The sequence below is a fragment of the Euprymna scolopes genome, chromosome 14 (genome assembly GCF_053919585.1).
Source record: "Euprymna scolopes isolate OS-2025 chromosome 14, ASM5391958v1, whole genome shotgun sequence".
Taxonomy (NCBI): Eukaryota; Metazoa; Mollusca; class Cephalopoda; order Sepiida; family Sepiolidae; genus Euprymna; species Euprymna scolopes.
In genome coordinates, this window is record NC_136495.1 from 90,297,691 (window position 1) to 90,320,995 (window position 23,305).

The following is a 23,305-nucleotide window of genomic DNA, read 5'->3' on the forward strand; positions in this document are numbered from 1 at the left end:
TCGGTCCGCGTATACCATGTAACTTTTCCCGTGCATATCTAGCAAGTCAGTGACTGTCTTTTGAAATGGGAATTCTGGGTTTATGGGTGGCATTAGTGGTTCCCTAGGCTGGGATGGGGTGATCGAATTGCAACTCCGACATTGCGCCCTTGTTTGTCGGATGCTGGCGCCTAAACCAGGCCAAAATAACCGTTATCTGGCGTTATGAAATTTATGTCTATGCACCTCCGGGTGTAGACCTTTCACTGCAATGAACTGTATATGCCTTAAGAGTTGTTCCTCTGTGACAGAATTGAGGGTTCCAGGCCCAACTAAGTCAAATAAAAGTCTATTTACCTAATTTGAGCAGGCTGTCCTTAGTTCATTGCGGATTTCCACGGGGTCGGTAAGGCCGCACATTTGTTTGTATCGGGCCCACGAGTCGATGAAAAGCAGCCAGTCCGCGTCGGTGAATCCATGTTCGATACATGGCCGGTCTGGTTTCTTGGTGTTAGACCGACTCGAGGCACTCCCTCCGCGAAGCTCATTGTTTTCTCTTTGCAGATTTATTAGTTGTTGAATCAACTGCATGTATTGGCCGTCCTCGTGTTGTCCTGACGCCATTATACTCCAAAAATCGTGCAAAAGAAATTATGTTGAAAAATAAATCCTGTTCGTAGCGCCATGTAAGGTTTCCGAGTCGACTATCGTCGTAGTCGTCGTTCTTCTTCCCCTGCGTGCGTGCGTGCTCTATATATACTACTAATCAGACGACAGTGTCACTCTTTTGTGTGTCCCGTCTTAATGGTCGTTCCTATTCTCTACAATATGTTTGTTAAAGGTCACTTTACATCTGGATATAGTAGGCATCATCACAACTATCTCTGGAACGTTATTTCACAGAGCAGAAACCCAGATAGAGACTGCATGGAGATAAAATCAATAATGCTACATCTTTTGTGAATGTCAGCAGCAGAGATCATGAGTTGAAAGATTTAAATTCCTGTTGTATTCCAAAATCAGGTCCCTCTTGCTTCCTCGGCTGTTCAAGTGAGAACAAATTTAGTCAAAAGTGCAGTCACCATTCTGGTTGCCAACTACTGAACACACTCAAGATGCACAACATCTTTAAAAAAAGAAAAAAAAAAAAAGAAAAAAGATTTGTCGTCTGGGATGTAACAGAAAAAACGACTACTGCTAAATTAAGAGAAAAAACATCTCTGGATTCAGCATCTCAATACAATGACACAGTTTGAAGGAGTATTCCACAACCATACTAAGGTTTTTTGCATTAATAACACTTAAGTTGTTATGGTGAAATACTGATGTCATCAGGATATTTATAAGACTTGCATTCTCTTCAGAGATCAAGGACGACATGGTTTGATGAAGTAACACACAATCTTACCATCACATACAGGTAATGAACTGAATACTAGCTTAAATGTCAACAATGACAATTGCATCCAGTAAATGGCAGCAAAAGAGAAAGAGTAGCTTCATGCACTTCTCATCAGAGATTTGTGAAAGTAAACAGCTACTCATTTCACACACTGAGTATCTTAAAAGTTTAAAAAAAAAAAAAAATGGCTTGTGTGCTACAACCAAGAATCAAAACCAAAACGTTTAGCTTATGATTTACTTTTTCCTTTGACATTAATACCCGAGTTATGAAGACATTTGCCGCAAGGCTAAAAATTAAAACATGAACCTATAGCTATTTCATTACACATGCATATTTGTAATGACGCCATTCGACCTTCACCTGGCAAATTTCATTTTTTTAATTTTCACACTTTTGCACCAAATTTTCACCCAGCTAAAACTCAAATATAAAGTTTCGCATAGATTTGAATACCTTATATATTAAGTTTCATACATACCTACAGACTAAAAACTGATAGAGGAGTTTAGTAGGTAAAATTTTTTAAACAAATATATAAAAAGAGGTTTGTGTTTACGATAACCTTTTTATGCAAATAGTACGCAAGTATAAATCATGTAGAATATCTGCATGAATATAATTACACGTAACAGTTAACTAAAGATTATCATCCCATAAGAAAACCGAAAAAACTAATAGGGAATTAATGAAAATGAATGTTCAAAAAGAATATGCAAATTAGCTAGATCTTTTGCAGATGAATGCAAGTCCATGACCCATATATAACAATTGTATTTTCTTTTTAAATAAATAGAAAAAAGGGGTTTTAATATGATTATCAATACAAAAAAAAATTTATAGGATATGTTATTCGGTGATGAATTCATTTTTGTGTAGGTGAATGTTGACTAATATCTCAAGAGGAGATAGCTTAGAAAAAAGACCACATATAATATCAGCAAGAAAAGTAAACAGCAACAAAAATGTTTTAAAGCAGCAAACATAAAGACTATTATATTAGGTTTTGTGACCACGACAATAAAAAAATAGAAAAAAAAAAAAAAATGGAGAAAATTGCAATGCATTTAGCCAAGAGCATTTATTGATTTGACTAAGATAGATTTGTTCACTAAAATTTATTATTTAATCATAGAAAACCAGATATTATTTAATTAAGTATATTTTTATGCTAATAAAAAGTCTGATTTTTATAACTAAATGCATGAGGGTTTTTTTTTATTTGTCTGTTTTACAGAATATCAAGCATTTTACATATTTAATGCTGAAACACACTTCAATCTGTTTTAAACTATCAAACACAAGTGACCATTTTACCAAAAGCATTTGAGAAATTAATACATAAACTAGCATGATAAAGATGCAATAGACATGTGTCTGGGTGTGCTTTTCTGGAGTACAGAAAAGGTCAATCAGACAAAACATATCTACAATATAGTTGTAAGCATAAAGAATTAATAAACTTACAGGAGGTGTTTTAGTACCAAGATCTCTGTTCAATCTGTCTGTAAAGCCATTAAGCAGTGTGTTACCACCAACGACAATTACACCACTGTAAAGACTCTGAAAAGACAAACAAGTAAGAAAAATTATTTCAAAGATAGATTGTTAAAATATCACAAATTACGGGATGGATACAAAGAAAAATTAATAGAATTAGTTACATTAAAAAAAATATAACAGAAAACATTGACTTAAATAATTTTAAAGACTGTGTTGACTTTAAATCAAGATTGCCATATCAGATAGTTTTCAACTTAATACCATTGTAGCTAATAAAATATGCAATCCTAACTAAATTTGTCAATATATATCTAAAATATCTTAAAATAATCAATTACTGCTATGTATAATATTAATATTCTTTATTTATAATATTAATAAAATACAAACCAGAATACATAAAAATAATTATTTTATAAACATGTATTTGAGAAAAGAATAAGAAAAATTATTTTGCCCTTCAAATCATAGTTTGCCAACAAAATATTTTCTATAACTTAATTTAGGTAAAGTGAAAACTTGAATAAAAATCTGTTCTATTTTTTATTAAATGTTTTTTCAGCAACAAGTATAAATGAGGATTACCCTCTTGAGTGTTAGTCTCACAATATTTGAACTAATGTAACCTCCAATCTTCTTCAGGAATCTTTCTGTCAAACTCTGAAATTTGAATGGAATTTTTTTATTTAATCCACAAGAATAGCATGCTCTTGTTCTGTTAGGCATAAGCAGGAATAATTTTTAGTAATTCACTATTCCATTCTTAGTATTAACCACACTGAGGACTTAACTTTCAACTTGCAGAAGAGTTTCACTTAGAACTGAATTTTATTTATCAAGAAGAGATGAACAATTTGAGAGAAACTCTCCATTGAAACATCCAGAGAACATATCAGTTCCAAGAAATCTAGACTGAATACCAAAAACTCACAAAATGTGTATCATACACAAATAGCTTGTCAGGAAAAAATTAAAAGAATATGCAATCCATGTGACATTTGGACAGTATTCAGGAGTTATTCAACTCTCAAAAAAAAAAAGTCATGGCTAAGAAATGTGTGTATAAGATTGCATGCAAATGTGGAACAACTATACAAACATGAAACAACTAGATAAAGGTGAACCATGTCGGCCACAAAAAATAAGGTTAGAACCCTGGAAAGCTATAATATGTGGAGATATTGAAAAGTCAGGTATGGCTGAACACATATGGAGGAAAAGTGAAACCATCTACCCTTATGGGACAAAGTAAGAATTATAGACAGAAAAATGGCGAAGAGCAAGCCAACTCAAAGAAGCAGTGTATATGTTGGGAAACAATAACCTACTGAGCAAACCTAGTATAAAATTTAATCTTATATATAGCCATTATCCAGGCATGTTTGATTAAATACAATAGAGCCTTCTATTTTTAACTTTTCTAGTGATGGTCTTGACATGAACAATTCTTTTGATCATAGTTGGTAAATTGTGTCACTGAGCAATCTTGGCTGATTTCTTGAATGCTTTCAATTATGTCATCATCATCAGGAGTAGTATTCTGGAAAAGAATTTGTTATATTTTAAATTCTTTTCATAGTCTTGCAGGCGAAGGAAGGATAAGGGAAAAGGTGTAGTGGAGTCTTATTTGTTGTAATCATATATCATATTTTAAAAAATTTTTAAATACATTTATTATGTTAGCATCTATATTAAATGCTATTTTGTTAATATTAGGTTGTATTTTTTTTTTTTTTGTAGTATTGCTTTGAGAAATTTTAGTCTGTATGCGCAATTATTTTTGTACATAATTTTAGTATTAGTAGTAACACTACTACTAATAAACATGGCTGTGTATCTTACATCTTTACACCGGTTACTAACATGCCAATGCCACCTATTTCTATTGTCTATATCATCTGAAAAATATGAAAACTAAAAATACATAAAGAGTTTGGGGGGGTTTTTTTTTCAGAAAATTAATGAAATAAAATATTTTAGGCAAACAAACGAATAAATTTAATACAAAAACATAAGTAAAAGGAACTTACCTTTCTTTAAAAAAAATTAATTTTCTTTAGACCATTCCACAGTATTCTTTTGCACTTCATCTGATTTAAGTTATTGTTTATTGTTGTAAAATATATTGGAACAATTCTTATTGTAAATGTAAGTCATTTTTCAATGTTTTTTTTACATGTAAAACTATATTTTGGAGAATATATATTCCCAAAACATGTTCTGCAGACACTTGTTGTAGATTCATGATCTTTTACTATAAATTGATCTGCATATTCAAGGATAGCAAAACAAGCACAAACAAACTGCCATTTGTCTAGATGAAACAGTAAAACCTTCCCGAGAAAGTAAGTCATAGTTTTCCTTATCTGTAGCTCTATCACTATCTTTGCCTACCAGGGAACAGATTTCATATTTTTTTGCAATGTATCCAAAAATAGTAAATGCTACTTCTTTGCTCTCTGGTGACAAAGAGAGCTTATTTATTTCTGATTCATGCAGGGCCAAAATGTTTATTAGTTTGTCCGTTTTTTTTAACTGCCTCAAGGTCTTCTTTCCAAAAGTTGATTTTTTTTTTTTAAAGCGTGCAACAGATATTCTCTCAGTACTCAATATTTCTCGAAGACTTACCAAAAATCTACCACCTCTCATCTGTCGATATTGAGAAAATCTATTTTCAAGTGAATGTGAAACCTATGGGTAAAAATAAATAGCTTTCATCTAAAAGTTCTTGCAAATTTATAATAAAAGCTTTAGAAGTTTGCTTTGTCAGACAAAAATCTGAAATTTGTGTTCAACACTCAATCCAATCAGATAATCTTTTGTAAAAATCAATTTTTCCATCATTTAAAATGACTGGATTGTTAAAAAAAATTAGGTGTGAGCATTTGTCTTGAATTTGCTATTGTCCACCAATATGATAGCGATTTGAGGAAATTTGGCATATTAGGGCAATCAGGAAAATAGCTCTAACAGGCTGCAATAGTTGTCTCATGAAAAATGGCAACAGCTAAATTAACATTTGGTTTATTATCACTAGGATGAATGTTATCTTTGGGGCCTCACATAAATTTGCATTTAGAGTAGTGTCTTTGTTATATACTTTGTGTAAATCAGACAAAGCGATATATCCCTCCTTAGAGGAAACAAATACTGGGGATATCAAATGTAAAAGCAGGAAATACAAATTTCTTTTTGTTTAGTTACGAATATTTTTTAGCAAATGAACAGAATTAAAAAAACAGAAATATTTGGAGGGGAGAATTAGGAAGAGTTTTATAATGCATTTTGTCCCCCTCAAATTTATGAAGTAAAATTCTAAACACATTTACATTGAATGATTGTCAGCAAAAACAGCTGTAATAAAAAATCCAAAATTTTTCAGTTGTAAAATACATTTTAGGATTTCACAAGAAAGCCTCTCACCATTTACTGTTACTTCCGGACAAGCTTTAACAACTGATGATACTGTTTGTTTTAAGCCAGTAATTATGAATACCATTATTCCTTTACAAAGTTCATCATTTTCGTTTGAACCTATATAATCACCAGCATGAAAATGTGCTCCTTTTTGAAGGTACATTTCGTCCACTAATAAAACACTCTCCTTAGAAAGATGACCATTTTCCAATAGTGATTTGACTGCTGTAATTTATCCCACTCAACCCGTTTGAATTTTTTCTAATAAAGAAAAAAATGGTGATGGAAACTTCTCTAGAAGTAATTTATAGGCTTGTCTTGATGTGTAGTACAGTAATAAGGCATAATGTATTAGGTCTGCAGAAAATGGGAGGACCGCCTTTTGGCTTATAATATTGTCTTTTTTGTAACAGAGTCAGAGTTTTCTCCCATTATATTTTTGATATTGGTTGAAAATTTTATAACATGCTAAACTTTGTAAGTTTAGCATTATTTCCATGTCTAAACCATTGTGGTAATGGTATAGGATTTCCATTGCACTGAAGCTGGACATGAAGATTTCAGTCAATACAAATACATTCTTTTACAATGGAAAATGTGTTTCAAAGTACAAGACTATTCTACAAATTAGAATATCATCATTTTTTACATTCGAAACCAGACAGACAACATTTTGCAGTCAACTGGGTAAAATCCCATATAATGTAAGTTGAAAAAAATATTGTAATTCATCTTCAATCTGTCATTGCTTTGGAGATTTTCTAAAATCAGTTTGTGTCAGCAAAATTGATAATTTTATTATATTTTTCTGAATGTATTGTTGGTACTGGTTGTAAATTCCAATTCAACTTTCCTTTGTCCTCAAAATGTTTGATGCAAAGGATTGATTTTTTCATAGGGAACCAATTATTAAATTTTATCCATTTTTTTTTATAAGATTGAATTTTCCAAAAGGAAAAGAAAAGGTGTAGACTTTTTCACAATTCGTAATATATCCACAAGAACAGTCAAATGTTACACATTTGTTAACCATTTTTTTAAACAAAAATACCACAAAAAAAACAATTCCAATAAATACAATTAATGCGTTAACAAATACATATGGAATTCTAAGAAACCAAACATCGCTTATGAGATAGAAAATCAGAGATCACTCAATCGCTAACTATTTATGGCATAATTATTATTTTTAAGTGTAAACATGAATTTTAGTGTAGAAAACAGGTTTAGAAATTAAAATAGGTTCTAATAAATTCTCTTGAAATTTATAAATTATTTACATTTAAAAAACAATTCTTTATGCCCCTTTTAAATATTTAATTACCTAGCACTACATTTATTAATTGTAAATTACTTTTAATTTGTTAATCAACTTTCAATCGTCCGGTTAGAAACTGATGTAATAAATGCAACATACACGACCATGTTTTTGCCGTAGTAGTAAGTATATTTTTTATTTCAGCCAAACTACATTGTGAGAGATGATATGGCATTGAATGGTAGTGGTTTCTGATAGATGATATGCAAAACATCTGGAAAGAGTCGTTATGTGACCAATATAGAGATTATATGAATTCTCAGATTGGTTATGAGGAAGACATTCTTCAAATGGGCACATGATTGCATACATTAAATTTGTTTGGCTCAGGTTTAATAGGATTATTGTTTTTAGAGATTTAAAATTTTGTATTATATTATTAGTTTAATTTTCTTATTTTGTTTGATGGGTTTGTATATGTATCACATAAGTAATAATCTATAGTGATAAGATTATACATTGAAAAACAAGAATAGGTTTAAGGATTCTAAAATTTACATCGAAAAACAAGAATAGGTTTAAGGATTCTAAAATTTACGTCGAAAAACAAGAATAGGTTTAAGGATTCTAAAATTTACATCGAAAAACAAGAATAGGTTTAAGGATTCTAAAATTTACGTCGAAAAACAAGAATAGGTTTAAGGATTCTAAAATTTACATCGAAAAACAAGAATAGGTTTAAGGATTCTAAAATTTACGTCGAAAAACAAGAATAGGTTTAAGGATTCTAAAATTTACATCGAAAAACAAGAATAGGTTTAAGGATTCTAAAATTTACGTCGAAAAACAAGAATAGGTTTAAGGATTCTAAAATTTACATCGAAAAACAAGAATAGGTTTAAGGATTCTAAAATTTACATCGAAAAACAAGAATAGGTTTAAGGATTCTAAAATTTACATCGAAAAACAAGAATAGGTTTAAGGATTCTAAAATTTACATCGAAAAACAAGAATAGGTTTAAGGATTCTAAAATTTACGTCGAAAAACAAGAATAGGTTTAAGTATTCTAAAATTTACATCGAAAAACAAGAATAGGTTTAAGGATTCTAAAATTTACGTCAAAAAACAAGAATAGGTTTAAGGATTCTAAAATTTACGTCGAAAAACAAGAATAGGTTTAAGGATTCTAAAATTTACGTCGAAAAACAAGAATAGGTTTAAGGATTCTAAAATTTACGTCGAAAAACAAGAATAGGTTTAAGGATTCTAAAATTTACGTCGAAAAACAAGAATAGGTTTAAGGATTCTAAAATTTACATCGAAAAACAAGAATAGGTTTAAGGATTCTAAAATTTACGTCAAAAAACAAGAATAGGTTTAAGGATTCTAAAATTTACGTCAAAAAACAAGAATAGGTTTAAGGATTCTAAAATTTACGTCGAAAAACAAGAATAGGTTTAAGGATTCTAAAATTTACATCGAAAAACAAGAATAGGTTTAAGGATTCTAAAATTTACGTCGAAAAACAAGAATAGGTTTAAGGATTCTAAAATTTACATCGAAAAACAAGAATAGGTTTAAGGATTCTAAAATTTACGTCGAAAAACAAGAATAGGTTTAAGGATTCTAAAATTTACATCGAAAAACAAGAATAGGTTTAAGGATTCTAAAATTTACATCGAAAAACAAGAATAGGTTTAAGGATTCTAAAATTTACATCGAAAAACAAGAATAGGTTTAAGGATTCTAAAATTTACATCGAAAAACAAGAATAGGTTTAAGGATTCTAAAATTTACGTCGAAAAACAAGAATAGGTTTAAGGATTCTAAAATTTACATCGAAAAACAAGAATAGGTTTAAGGATTCTAAAATTTACATCGAAAAACAAGAATAGGTTTAAGGATTCTAAAATTTACATCGAAAAACAAGAATAGGTTTAAGGATTCTAAAATTTACATCGAAAAACAAGAATAGGTTTAAGGATTCTAAAATTTACGTCGAAAAACAAGAATAGGTTTAAGGATTCTAAAATTTACATCGAAAAACAAGAATAGGTTTAAGGATTCTAAAATTTACATCGAAAAACAAGAATAGGTTTAAGGATTCTAAAATTTACATCGAAAAACAAGAATAGGTTTAAGGATTCTAAAATTTACATCGAAAAACAAGAATAGGTTTAAGGATTCTAAAATTTACGTCGAAAAACAAGAATAGGTTTAAGGATTCTAAAATTTACATCGAAAAACAAGAATAGGTTTAAGGATTCTAAAATTTACATCGAAAAACAAGAATAGGTTTAAGGATTCTAAAATTTACGTCGAAAAACAAGAATAGGTTTAAGGATTCTAAAATTTACGTCGAAAAACAAGAATAGGTTTAAGGATTCTAAAATTTACATCGAAAAACAAGAATAGGTTTAAGGATTCTAAAATTTACGTCGAAAAACAAGAATAGGTTTAAGGATTCTAAAATTTACATCGAAAAACAAGAATAGGTTTAAGGATTCTAAAATTTACCTCGAAAAACAAGAATAGGTTTAAGGATTCTAAAATTTACGTCGAAAAACAAGAATAGGTTTAAGGATTCTAAAATTTACATCGAAAAACAAGAATAGGTTTAAGGATTCTAAAATTTACATCGAAAAACAAGAATAGGTTTAAGGATTCTAAAATTTACATCGAAAAACAAGAATAGGTTTAAGGATTCTAAAATTTACATCGAAAAACAAGAATAGGTTTAAGGATTCTAAAATTTACGTCGAAAAACAAGAATAGGTTTAAGGATTCTAAAATTTACATCGAAAAACAAGAATAGGTTTAAGGATTCTAAAATTTACATCGAAAAACAAGAATAGGTTTAAGGATTCTAAAATTTACGTCGAAAAACAAGAATAGGTTTAAGGATTCTAAAATTTACATCGAAAAACAAGAATAGGTTTAAGGATTCTAAAATTTACATCGAAAAACAAGAATAGGTTTAAGGATTCTAAAATTTACGTCGAAAAACAAGAATAGGTTTAAGGATTCTAAAATTTACATCGAAAAACAAGAATAGGTTTAAGGATTCTAAAATTTACCTCGAAAAACAAGAATAGGTTTAAGGATTCTAAAATTTACGTCGAAAAACAAGAATAGGTTTAAGGATTCTAAAATTTACATCGAAAAACAAGAATAGGTTTAAGGATTCTAAAATTTACGTCGAAAAACAAGAATAGGTTTAAGGATTCTAAAATTTACGTCGAAAAACAAGAATAGGTTTAAGGATTCTAAAATTTACGTCAAAAAACAAGAATAGGTTTAAGGATTCTAAAATTTACATCGAAAAACAAGAATAGGTTTAAGGATTCTAAAATTTACGTCGAAAAACAAGAATAGGTTTAAGGATTCTAAAATTTACATCGAAAAACAAGAATAGGTTTAAGGATTCTAAAATTTACGTCGAAAAACAAGAATAGGTTTAAGGATTCTAAAATTTACGTCGAAAAACAAGAATAGGTTTAAAGATTCTTAAATTTACTTCGAAAAACAAGAATAGGTTTAAGGATTCTAAAATTTACGTCAAAAAACAAGAATAGGTTTAAGGATTCTAAAATTTACGTCGAAAAACAAGAATAGGTTTAAGGATTCTAAAATTTACATCGAAAAACAAGAATAGGTTTAAGGATTCTAAAATTTACGTCGAAAAACAAGAATAGGTTTAAGGATTCTAAAATTTACATCGAAAAACAAGAATAGGTTTAAGGATTCTAAAATTTACATCGAAAAACAAGAATAGGTTTAAGGATTCTAAAATTTACGTCGAAAAACAAGAATAGGTTTAAGGATTCTAAAATTTACGTCGAAAAACAAGAATAGGTTTAAGGATTCTAAAATTTACGTCGAAAAACAAGAATAGGTTTAAGGATTCTAAAATTTACGTCGAAAAACAAGAATAGGTTTAAGGATTCTAAAATTTACGTCGAAAAACAAGAATAGGTTTAAGGATTCTAAAATTTACGTCGAAAAACAAGAATAGGTTTAAGGATTCTAAAATTTACGTCGAAAAACAAGAATAGGTTTAAGGATTCTAAAATTTACGTCGAAAAACAAGAATAGGTTTAAGGATTCTAAAATTTACGTCGAAAAACAAGAATAGGTTTAAGGATTCTAAAATTTACGTCGAAAAACAAGAATAGGTTTAAGGATTCTAAAATTTACGTCGAAAAACAAGAATAGGTTTAAGGATTCTAAAATTTACATAGAAAAACAAGAATAGGTTTAAGGATTCTAAAATTTACATCGAAAAACAAGAATAGGTTTAAGGATTCTAAAATTTACATCGAAAAACAAGAATAGGTTTAAGGATTCTAAAATTTACATCGAAAAACAAGAATAGGTTTAAGGATTCTAAAATTTACATCGAAAAACAAGAATAGGTTTAAGGATTCTAAAATTTACATCGAAAAACAAGAATAGGTTTAAGGATTCTAAAATTTACATCGAAAAACAAGAATAGGTTTAAGGATTCTAAAATTTACGTCGAAAAACAAGAATAGGTTTAAGGATTCTAAAATTTACATCGAAAAACAAGAATAGGTTTAAGGATTCTAAAATTTACATCGAAAAACAAGAATAGGTTTAAGGATTCTAAAATTTACGTCGAAAAACAAGAATAGGTTTAAGGATTCTAAAATTTACGTCGAAAAACAAGAATAGGTTTAAGGATTCTAAAATTTACATCGAAAAACAAGAATCGGTTTAAGGATTCTAAAATTTACATCGAAAAACAAGAATAGGTTTAAGGATTCTAAAATTTACGTCGAAAAACAAGAATAGGTTTAAGGATTCTAAAATTTACATCGAAAAACAAGAATAGGTTTAAGGATTCTAAAATTTACATCGAAAAACAAGAATAGGTTTAAGGATTCTAAAATTTACGTCGAAAAACAAGAATAGGTTTAAGGATTCTAAAATTTACATCGAAAAACAAGAATAGGTTTAAGGATTCTAAAATTTACGTCGAAAAACAAGAATAGGTTTAAGGATTCTAAAATTTACATCGAAAAACAAGAATAGGTTTAAGGATTCTAAAATTTACATCGAAAAACAAGAATAGGTTTAAGGATTCTAAAATTTACATCGAAAAACAAGAATAGGTTTAAGGATTCTAAAATTTACATCGAAAAACAAGAATAGGTTTAAGGATTCTAAAATTTACATCGAAAAACAAGAATAGGTTTAAGGATTCTAAAATTTACATCGAAAAACAAGAATAGGTTTAAGGATTCTAAAATTTACGTCGAAAAACAAGAATAGGTTTAAGGATTCTAAAATTTACGTCGAAAAACAAGAATAGGTTTAAGGATTCTAAAATTTACATCGAAAAACAAGAATCGGTTTAAGGATTCTAAAATTTACATCGAAAAACAAGAATAGGTTTAAGGATTCTAAAATTTACATCGAAAAACAAGAATAGGTTTAAGGATTCTAAAATTTACATCGAAAAACAAGAATAGGTTTAAGGATTCTAAAATTTACGTCGAAAAACAAGAATAGGTTTAAGGATTCTAAAATTTACATCGAAAAACAAGAATAGGTTTAAGGATTCTAAAATTTACATCGAAAAACAAGAATAGGTTTAAGGATTCTAAAATTTACGTCGAAAAACAAGAATAGGTTTAAGGATTCTAAAATTTACATCGAAAAACAAGAATAGGTTTAAGGATTCTAAAATTTACATCGAAAAACAAGAATAGGTTTAAGGATTCTAAAATTTACATCGAAAAACAAGAATAGGTTTAAGGATTCTAAAATTTACGTCGAAAAACAAGAATAGGTTTAAGGATTCTAAAATTTACATCGAAAAACAAGAATAGGTTTAAGGATTCTAAAATTTATACTAGAATTGTCTGCAAGGACCTGTGACATAATAGATAAAGTATTAAGTAAAATTCAATTCTAACTGACACTGTACTGAAGGCTGAAAGTTCAATTCTCAGTGCAGACAATACTACTTAAACTTCTACCTGGTCATAGTCGATGGGATGGGAGTATGCTATCCATGCGAGTTCAACAGAAAGATTCCGAAGTTTGACAAAATATAGCTTAAGATCAGAGGTTACACTGGCCAAAACATTGCATTCAGTTGCATTCAAGATGAGAACAATAATAATAAATAGTAAATAGACCAAATTCGGAATCATCATTGTTAAAATTTAGAGACGTAAGCAATTTTAAGCATGATTGATGATAATCTGCATAGTTTGAAACAACAAATGTGAAAACACCTGAGTATATTTAAAAAACAAAAACAAAACAAATATGAAAACACCTGAGTATATTTAAAAAAAAAAAAAAAAAAATGTGAAAACACCTGAGTATATTTGAAAAAAAAAAAAAAACATGTGAAAACACCTGAGTATATTTAAAAAAAAAAAAAAAAATGTGAAAACACCTGAGTATATTTAAAAAAAAAAACAAATGTGAAAACACCTGAGTATATTTAAAAAAAAAACAAATGTGGAAACACTTGAGTATATTAAAAAAAAAAACAAAAAACAAATATGAAAACACCTGAGTATATTTGAAAAAAAAACAAATATGAAAACACCTGAGTATATTTGAAAAAAACAAAAAACAAATGTGAAAACACCTGAGTATATTTGAAAAAAAAAACAAAAACAAATGTGGAAACACCTGAGTATATTTGAAAAAAAAAAAAAACAAATGTGGAAACACCTGAGTATATTAAAAAAAAAAAAAAAACAAATGTGAAAATACCTGAGTATATTTAAAAAAACAAAAAAAAACAAATGTGGAAACACCTGAGTATATTTGAAAAAAAAAAAAAAATGTGGAAACACCTGAGTATATTTGAAAAAAAAAAAAACAAATGTGGAAACACCTGAGTATATTTAAAAAAACAAAAAAAAACAAATGTGAAAACACCTGAGTATATTTGAAAAAAAAAAAAAAAACATGTGAAAACACCTGAGTATATTTAAAAAAAAAAAAAAAATGTGAAAACACCTGAGTATATTTAAAAAAAAAACAAATGTGAAAACACCTGAGTATATTTAAAAAAAAACAAATGTGGAAACACTTGAGTATATTAAAAAAAAAAAAAAAAACAAATATGAAAACACCTGAGTATATTTGAAAAAAAAACAAATATGAAAACACCTGAGTATATTTGAAAAAAACAAAAAATAAATGTGAAAACACCTGAGTATATTTGAAAAAAAAAACAAAAACAAATGTGGAAACACCTGAGTATATTTGAAAAAAAAAAAAAAAACAAATGTGGAAACACCTGAGTATATTAAAAAAAAAAAAAACAAATGTGAAAATACCTGAGTATATTTAAAAAAACAAAAAAAAACAAATGTGGAAACACCTGAGTATATTTGAAAAAAAAAAAAAAAATGTGGAAACACCTGAGTATATTTGAAAAAAAAAAAAAAACAAATGTGGAAACACCTGAGTATATTTAAAAAAAAAAAAAAAATTTGAAAACACCTGAGTATATTTAAAAAAATAAAACAAATGTGAAAACACCTGAGTATATTTAAAAAAAACAAAACAAATTTTAAAACACCTGAGTATATTAAAAAAAAAAAAATTTGAAAACACCTGAGTATATTTAAAAAAATAAAACAAATGTGAAAACACCTGAGTATATTTAAAAAAAAACAAATGTGAAAACATCTGAGCATATTTAAAAAAATAAAACAAATGTGAAAATACCTGAGCATATTTTAAAAAAAATAATAAATGTGAAAACACCTGAGTATATTTAAAAATCATAAAAGCAAATGTGAAAACACCTGAGTATATATTTTTTTTGAATGTGAAAACACCTTAGTATATTTAAAAAAAAAAAAAAAAGTGAAAACACCTAAGTATATTTTTTTTAAAAAATGTGAAAATACCCGAGTATATTTAAAAAAGCAAATGTGAAAACTTTAAAGAATGAAAAGATATAATTCAAAAGCATGTGATACAAAGTTTCCAATTCAGGATTGTTTTACTAAAGATGAATCTTTTTGTGAATCGTTTAATGTTTTATAAATTTTACATAAATATCAATAGCAAACATCTATCGCAGTCTGTACTGATTAAAATTATATGAACATTAAGATAGACAAGACTGTAAAGACAACGATTGAAGAAGGAAAACTTCTAAACAATACCTGTAACCAAGTAAGGCCATGTAGTACATATCTTGCATGTGAACAATAATAATTTATCTGGTGAGAGAGAGAGTTTTGATGGTCTTTATAAACGTGTTCCACTTTAAAACAAATTCATGCATGTAGGTCATCATCCAATGGTTTAAATTGTCACCATCCTGATCTACCATATATAACTTTCAATTTTTATTCAAATGTATAAGAACATTTCAATAAAACTGTTACACTTATGACATGATTATTTGCAAACCTACAATATCAATACAATTTATTATCACATTGTTGATATAGGTTAATTTGAAAAGATATCAAGCTCCTTTGTGCACTGATGTCCACTTTGCTCTGCCAAATCAGGTGAATGATGCTACATGTCTTATGTACTAGTAGTATTCCTACCCTGAATGGTTTTTTACACCGGTCTTACTAAGATTTATGTAAAGCCATTTTTTTTCTTCTTAAACCCAAAGTTTAGTTGTTTCTTTAAATATTTCTCTATACGTAATTATTGCTAATTATTTTATCCAAATTCTATAAAAGGCATGTTCACCTGACTGTGGCTGTTTTATCCCTCTATTTTGGTTCTACTTTCTGCCTTATTGAGTCGCCATCTTGTCTTGTTCAGTTTCAGGTTATGGCAAACTTTTAAGACTTTTAAAAAAATATGTCTTTCTTTCTGATCTTTTTTCCTGAACAGATCACTATTTTATCGTTTTCTCACTGTTCTTTAGTTAACATGTTTTCTCACTGTTCTTTAGTTAACATGTTTTCTCACTGTTCTTTAGTTAACATGGCAACTGTTTCTGTGGACTTCTTGTTAAAGAAACTGAAGTATACTCGAGAGAAAATATTATTTATATTTGAGTCTCTAAGAGATTCAAAGGAAATTGATGAATCCAGATATGTATTGTATAAGACCCAAGTACATGAGCAATTAGCATTGGTGGACCTTCTTGAAGAGAAGTTGGCCAATGCCTACCTGGAAGAAAATATCCAGGATGAGATAGCGGAAGCTTTCAACAAAAAGAGCTCAATATTTAAATTATAGACTCCAGAGAAATTGGCAGGACTTTCTCTATTAAGTTAAATGGTGACTCCTGTCTTAAGTCTTTAAAAAAGGATAAAGGGATTAATTTGACCCCGAAAATTGAATGTCCTAAATTTCACGATAAGGACTTGGAATCTAACAAATTAGCCTTCTTGAACTTTCATAGGGAGTTCTTGAATTGTGTTTCTAATTTGTATTACGACGTGTTTAAGCTGGTAGTATTTAAAAAAAACACTTATCGGGTTACGCATTCCAACTGATAAAGCATCTTTCTGTATCGGATGAGAATTATTCTGTAGCTATAGATCTACTATGTAAAGAATTTCTAGATGAAAACTGTATAGTAGAGTCTATCTTCTCTTCCTGGTTAGACATGGACGGTTTATACGGCAGTTTTGCAGTGAAAAAATACTTGAATGATGTGAAAACTCAAGTACAGGAGTTGAAAAATTCTTTTAAAATAGATTTCCTAGAGGATGGTTCCCCGAGGGAATCGCTTGTTGAGTTTTATAATATTTAACAAGCTCCCTGCCTCGTTTAAATCAGAGTTGATTCATAATTATCCATCCCTTGTACAAGGAACGACTCTAGAAATCATAAGGTAGTGAATTATGAAAGGAAATCTTTTCCTAAAATTAATCTTCCCTTGCAAAATAGGAAGCCCTCTACCTTGGAAAATTTTCATGTTAATGCATCTAAAATTAAATATGGTTGTTTTTGTTGATCTAATAATCACAGGGTTTATATGTGCAAATCATATCCGACCTATGCCGACAAGATAAAAAGATGTAGAGAATTGAAGATTTGTTCTAGATGTACTAGTAATCTACATATGGATAATGTCTGTCCTCTAAAAGAGAAGAAATCTGAGTTGTGCTGGTCATGTAATGGGCCTGGCCACCTTAGTGTTATGTGCCCTGGATCGATTAAACCAATCGTCTCTTCTAACGCTAGCTGGTCGACTAGCGGGTCTTCTTTGTTACCTGTAGTTAACATTTCAGCAAATTTATATGGCAAAGAAGTTACATTTAATTGCCTGTTAGAGACAGGTAGTGAAAAGTCTTACTTGTTACAGTCTTACTTGTTACATGGGTTTTTTAATGAGTTACTCCCATTGAAAATTGTAAATTCAATGTTAAGACATTTCTAGGTAATAAGACAAAAAACTTTAAGGAGTTCTAAATGTCAATTTTCCAGATAAATCAAGATCTGTGCCTTTTAGATTGAAGGACTCTGTAAAGTGGTCGCTGATTTAAAGGATTACAATGCAAAGTTAGCCACAGATTTTTCAAATATCAGAGATAATGTTCTTTCTGTGCATGGTTTGGTAGGTATTGATATCAAAAGATATATGACCCATGCCGATAATCAAATTTAGAGACGGATTTGCATTTGAGTTGTCTCAAGGAATAGTCTTGTTCGGGGACATTAATAACTTTAAACTCTGTCAGTCTGTGCAGGAACAGGCCGAGCTGAATTATAATCGTACATAATTTTTATGAATTATGTATTTATTTTTATGAGCTGAATTATAATCGTATTGTATTTTTATGAATTATGTATTTATTTTTATGAGCTGAATTATAATTGTATTTTTATGAATTATGTATTTATTTTTATGAGCTGAATTATAATCGTATTGTATTTTTATGAATTATGTATTTATTTTTATGAGCTGAATTATAATCGTACTGTATTTTTATGAATTATGTATTTATTTTTATGAGCTGAATTATTATCGTATTGTATTTTTATGAGCTGAATTATAATCGTATTGTATTTTTATGAACTGAATTATAATCGTATTGTATTTTTATGAGCTGAATTATAATCGTATTGTATTTTTATGAATTATGTATTTATTTTTATGAGCTGAATTATAATCGTGTTGTATTTTTATGAGCTGATTTATAATCGTATTGTATTTTTATGAATTATGTATTTATTTTTATGAGCTGAATTATAATCGTATTGTATTTTTATGAATTATGTATTTATTTTTATGAACTGAATTATTATCGTATTGTATTTTTATGAATAATGTATTTATTTTTATGAACTGAATTATAATCGTATTGTATTTTTATGAATCATGTATTTATTTTTATGAGCTGAATTATAATCGTGTTGTATTTTTATGAATTATGTATTTATTTTTATGAGCTGAATTATAATCATATTGTATTTTTATGAGCTGAATTATAATCGTATTGTATTTTTATGAGCTGCATTATAATCGTATTGTATTTTTATGAGCTGAATTATAATCGTATTGTATTTTTATGAGCTGAATTATAATCGTGTTGTATTTTTATGAGCTGAATTATAATCGTGTTGTATTTTTATGAATTATGTATTTATTTTTATGAGCTGAATAATGATCGTATTGTAGTTTTATGAACTGTATTATAATCGTATTGTATTTTTATGAGCTGAATTATAATCGTGTTGTATTTTTATGAGCTGAATTATAATCGTGTTGTATTTTTATGAATTATGTATTTATTTTTATGAGCTGAATTATAATCGTATTGTATTTTTATGAATTATGTATTTATTTTTATGAGCTGAATTATAATCGTATTGTATTTTTATGAATTATGTATTTATTTTAATTAGCTGAATTATAATCGTATTGTATTTTTATGAATTATGTATTTATTTTTATGGGTTGAACTATAATAGTATTGTATTTTTATGAATTATGTATTTATTTTTATGAGCTGAATTATAATCGTATTGTATTTTTATGAATTATGTATTTATTTTTATGAGCTGAATTATAATCGTATTGTATTTTTATGAATTATGCATTTATTTTAATTAGCTGACTTATAATCGTATTGTATTTTTATGAGCTGAATTATAATCGTATTGTATTTTTATGAATTATGTATTTATTTTTATGAACTGAATTATTATCGTATTGTATTTTTACGAATTATGTATTTATTTTTATGAACTGAATTATTATTATATTGTATGTTTATGAATTATGTATTTATTTTACTGAGCTGAATTATTATCGTATTGTATTTTACTGAGCTGAATTATAATCGTATTGTATTTTACTGAGCTGAATTATAATCGTATTGTATTTTACTGAGCTGAATTATAATCGTATTGTATTTTTATGAGCTGAATTATAATCGTATTGTATTTTTATGAGCTGAATTATAATCGTATTGTATTTTTATGAATTATGTATTTATTTTTATGAGCTGAATTATAATCGTATTGTATTTTTATGAGCTGAATTATAATCGTATTGTATTTTTATGAATTATGTATTTATTTTTATGAACTGAATTATAATCGTATTGTATTTTTATGAATTATGTATTTATTTTTATGAGCTGAATTATAATCGTATTGTATTTTTATGAGCTGAATTATAATCGTATTGTATTTTTATGAATTATGTATTTATTTTTATGAGCTGAATTATAATCGTATTGTATTCTTATGAGCTGAATTATAATCGTATTGTATTTTTATGAATTATGTATTTATTTTTATGAGCTGAATTATAATCGTATTGTATTTTTATGAGCTGAATTATAATCGTATTGTATCTTTATAAGCTGAATTATAATCGTATTGTATTTTTATGAATTATGTATTTATTTTTATTAGCTGAATTATAATCGTATTGTATTTTTATGAATTATGTATTTATTTTTATGAGCTGAATTATAATCGTATTGTATTTTTATGAATTATGTATTTATTTTTATGAGCTGAATTATAATCGTATTGTATTTTTATGAACTGAATTATAATCGTATGGTATCTTTATCAGCTGAATTATAATCGTATTGTATTTTTATGAATTATGTATTTATTTTTATGAGCTGAATTATAATCGTATTGTATTTTTATGAATTATAATCGTATTGTATCTTTATGAGCTGAATTATAACCGTATTGTATCTTTATGAGCTAAATTATAATCGTATTGTATCTTTATGAGCTGAATTATAACCGTATTGTATCTTTATGAGCTAAATTATAATCGTATTGTATCTTTATGAGCTGAATTATAATCGTATTGTATCTTTATGAGCTGAATTATAATCGTATTGTATTTTTATGAATTATGTATTTATTTTTATGAACTGAATTATAATCGTATTCTATTTTTATGAGCTGAATTATAATCGTATTGTATTTTTATGAATTATGTATTTATTTTTATGAACTGAATTATAATCGTATTGTATTTTTATGAGCTGAATTATAATCGTATTTATTTTTATGAGCTGAATTATAATCGTATTGTATCTTTATGAGCTGAATTATAATCCTATTGTATCTTTATGAGCTGAATTATAATCGTATTGTATTTTTATGAATTATGTATTTATTTTTATGAGCTGAATTATAATCGTGTTGTATTTTTATGAGCTGAATTAAAATCGTATTGTATGTTTATGAATTCTGTATTTATTTTCATGAGCTGAATTATAATCGTATTGTACTTTTATGAATTATGTATTTATTTTTGAGCTGAATTATAATCGTATTGTATATTTATGAATCATGTATTTATTTTTATGAACTGAATTATAATCGTATTGTATTTTAATGAGTTGAACTATAATCATATTGTATTTTTATGAATTATGTATTTATTTTTATGAGCTGAATTATAATCGTGTTGTATTTTTATGAATTATGTATTTATTTTTATGAGCTGAATTATAATCGTATTGTATTTTTATGAGCTGAATTATAATCGTATTGTATTTTTATGAGCTGAATTATAATCGTATTGTATTTTTATGAGCTGAATTATAATCGTATTGTATTTTTATGAGCTGAATTATAATCGTGTTGTATTTTTATGAATTATGTATTTATTTTTATGAGCTGAATTATGATCGTATTGTAGTTTTATGAACTGAATTATAATCGTATTGTATTTTTATGAATTATGTATTTATTTTTATGAGCTGAATTATAATCGTATTGTATCTTTATGAATTATGTATTTATTTTAATTAGCTGAATTATTATCGTATTGTATTTTTATGAGCTGAATTATAATCGTATTGTATCTTTATGAGCTGAATTATAATCTAATTGTATTTTTATGAATTATGTATTTATTTTTATGAGCTGAATTATAATCGTATTGTATTTTTATGAATTATGTATTTATTTTTATGAGCTGAATTATAATCGTATTGTATTTTTATGAGCTGAATTATAATCGTATTGTATCTTTATGAGCTGAATTATAACCGTATTGTATCTTTATGAGCGGAATTATAATCGTATTGTATCTTTATGAGCTGAATTATAATCGTATTGTATCTTTATGAGCTGAATTATAATCGTATTGTATCTTTATGAGCTGAATTATAATCGTATTGTATTTTTTGAATTATGTATTTATTTTTATGAACTGAATTATAATCGTATTGTATTTTTATGAGCTGAATTATAATCGTATTGTATTTTTATGAATTATGTATTTATTTTTATGAACTGAATTATAATCGTATTGTATTTTTATGAGCTGAATTACAATCGTATTTATTTTTATGAGCTTAATTATAATCGTATTGTATCTTTATGAGCTGAATTATAATCGTATTGTATCTTTATGAGCTGAATTATAATCGTATTGTATTTTTATGAATTATGTATTTATTTTTATGAGCTGAATTATAATCGTGTTGTATTTTTATGAGCTGAATTATAATCGTATTGTATGTTTATGAATTCTGTATTTATTTTCATGAGCTGAATTATAATCGTATTGTACTTTTATGAATTATGTATTTATTTTTGAGCTGAATTATAATCGTATTGTATATTTATGAATCATGTATTTATTTTTATGAACTGAATTATAATCGTATTGTATTTTAATGAGTTGAACTATAATCATATTGTATTTTTATGAATTATGTATTTATTTTTATGAGCTGAATTATAATCGTGTTGTATTTTTATGAATTATGTATTTATTTTTATGAGCTGAATTATAATCATATTGTATTTTTATGAGCTGAATTATAATCGTATTGTATTTTTATTAGCTGAATTATAATCGTATTGTATTTTTATGAGCTGAATTATAATCGTATTGTATTTTTATGAGCTGAATTATAATCGTATTGTATTTTTATGAGCTGAATTATAATCGTGTTGTATTTTTATGAGCTGAATTATAATCGTGTTGTATTTTTATGAATTATGTATTTATTTTTATGAGCTGAATTATGATCGTATTGTAGTTTTATGAACTGAATTATAATCGTATTGTATTTTTATGAATTATGTATTTATTTTTATGAGCTGAATTATAATCGTATTGTATCTTTATGAATTATGTATTTATTTTAATTAGCTGAATTATAATCGTGTTGTATTTTTATGAATTATGTATTTATTTTTATGAGCTGAATTATAATCGTATTGTATTTTTATGAGCTGAATTATAATCGTATTGTATTTTTATGAGCTGAATTATAATCGTATTGTATTTTTATGAGCTGAATTATAATCGTATTGTATT

The 23,305-nt window shown here is 27.1% G+C and overlaps 1 protein-coding gene across 2 annotated transcripts in view; it reads right to left on the minus strand.

Annotated features, from left to right (window-relative positions):
* Positions 1-23,305, minus strand: part of LOC145293156 (actin-like protein 6B) — a 177,960-nt gene that overhangs the window by 17,559 nt on the left and 137,096 nt on the right. For both annotated transcript variants that reach the window (XR_013869675.1, XM_080139606.1), the window contains exon 10: positions 2,849-2,944. Coding sequence is in view for 1 of the 2 variants with exons in the window: in XM_080139606.1 (XP_079995732.1) it covers positions 2,849-2,944 (96 nt within the window). In the remaining variant the exon portion in view is untranslated. The remainder of the gene's footprint in view (positions 1-2,848; positions 2,945-23,305) is intronic.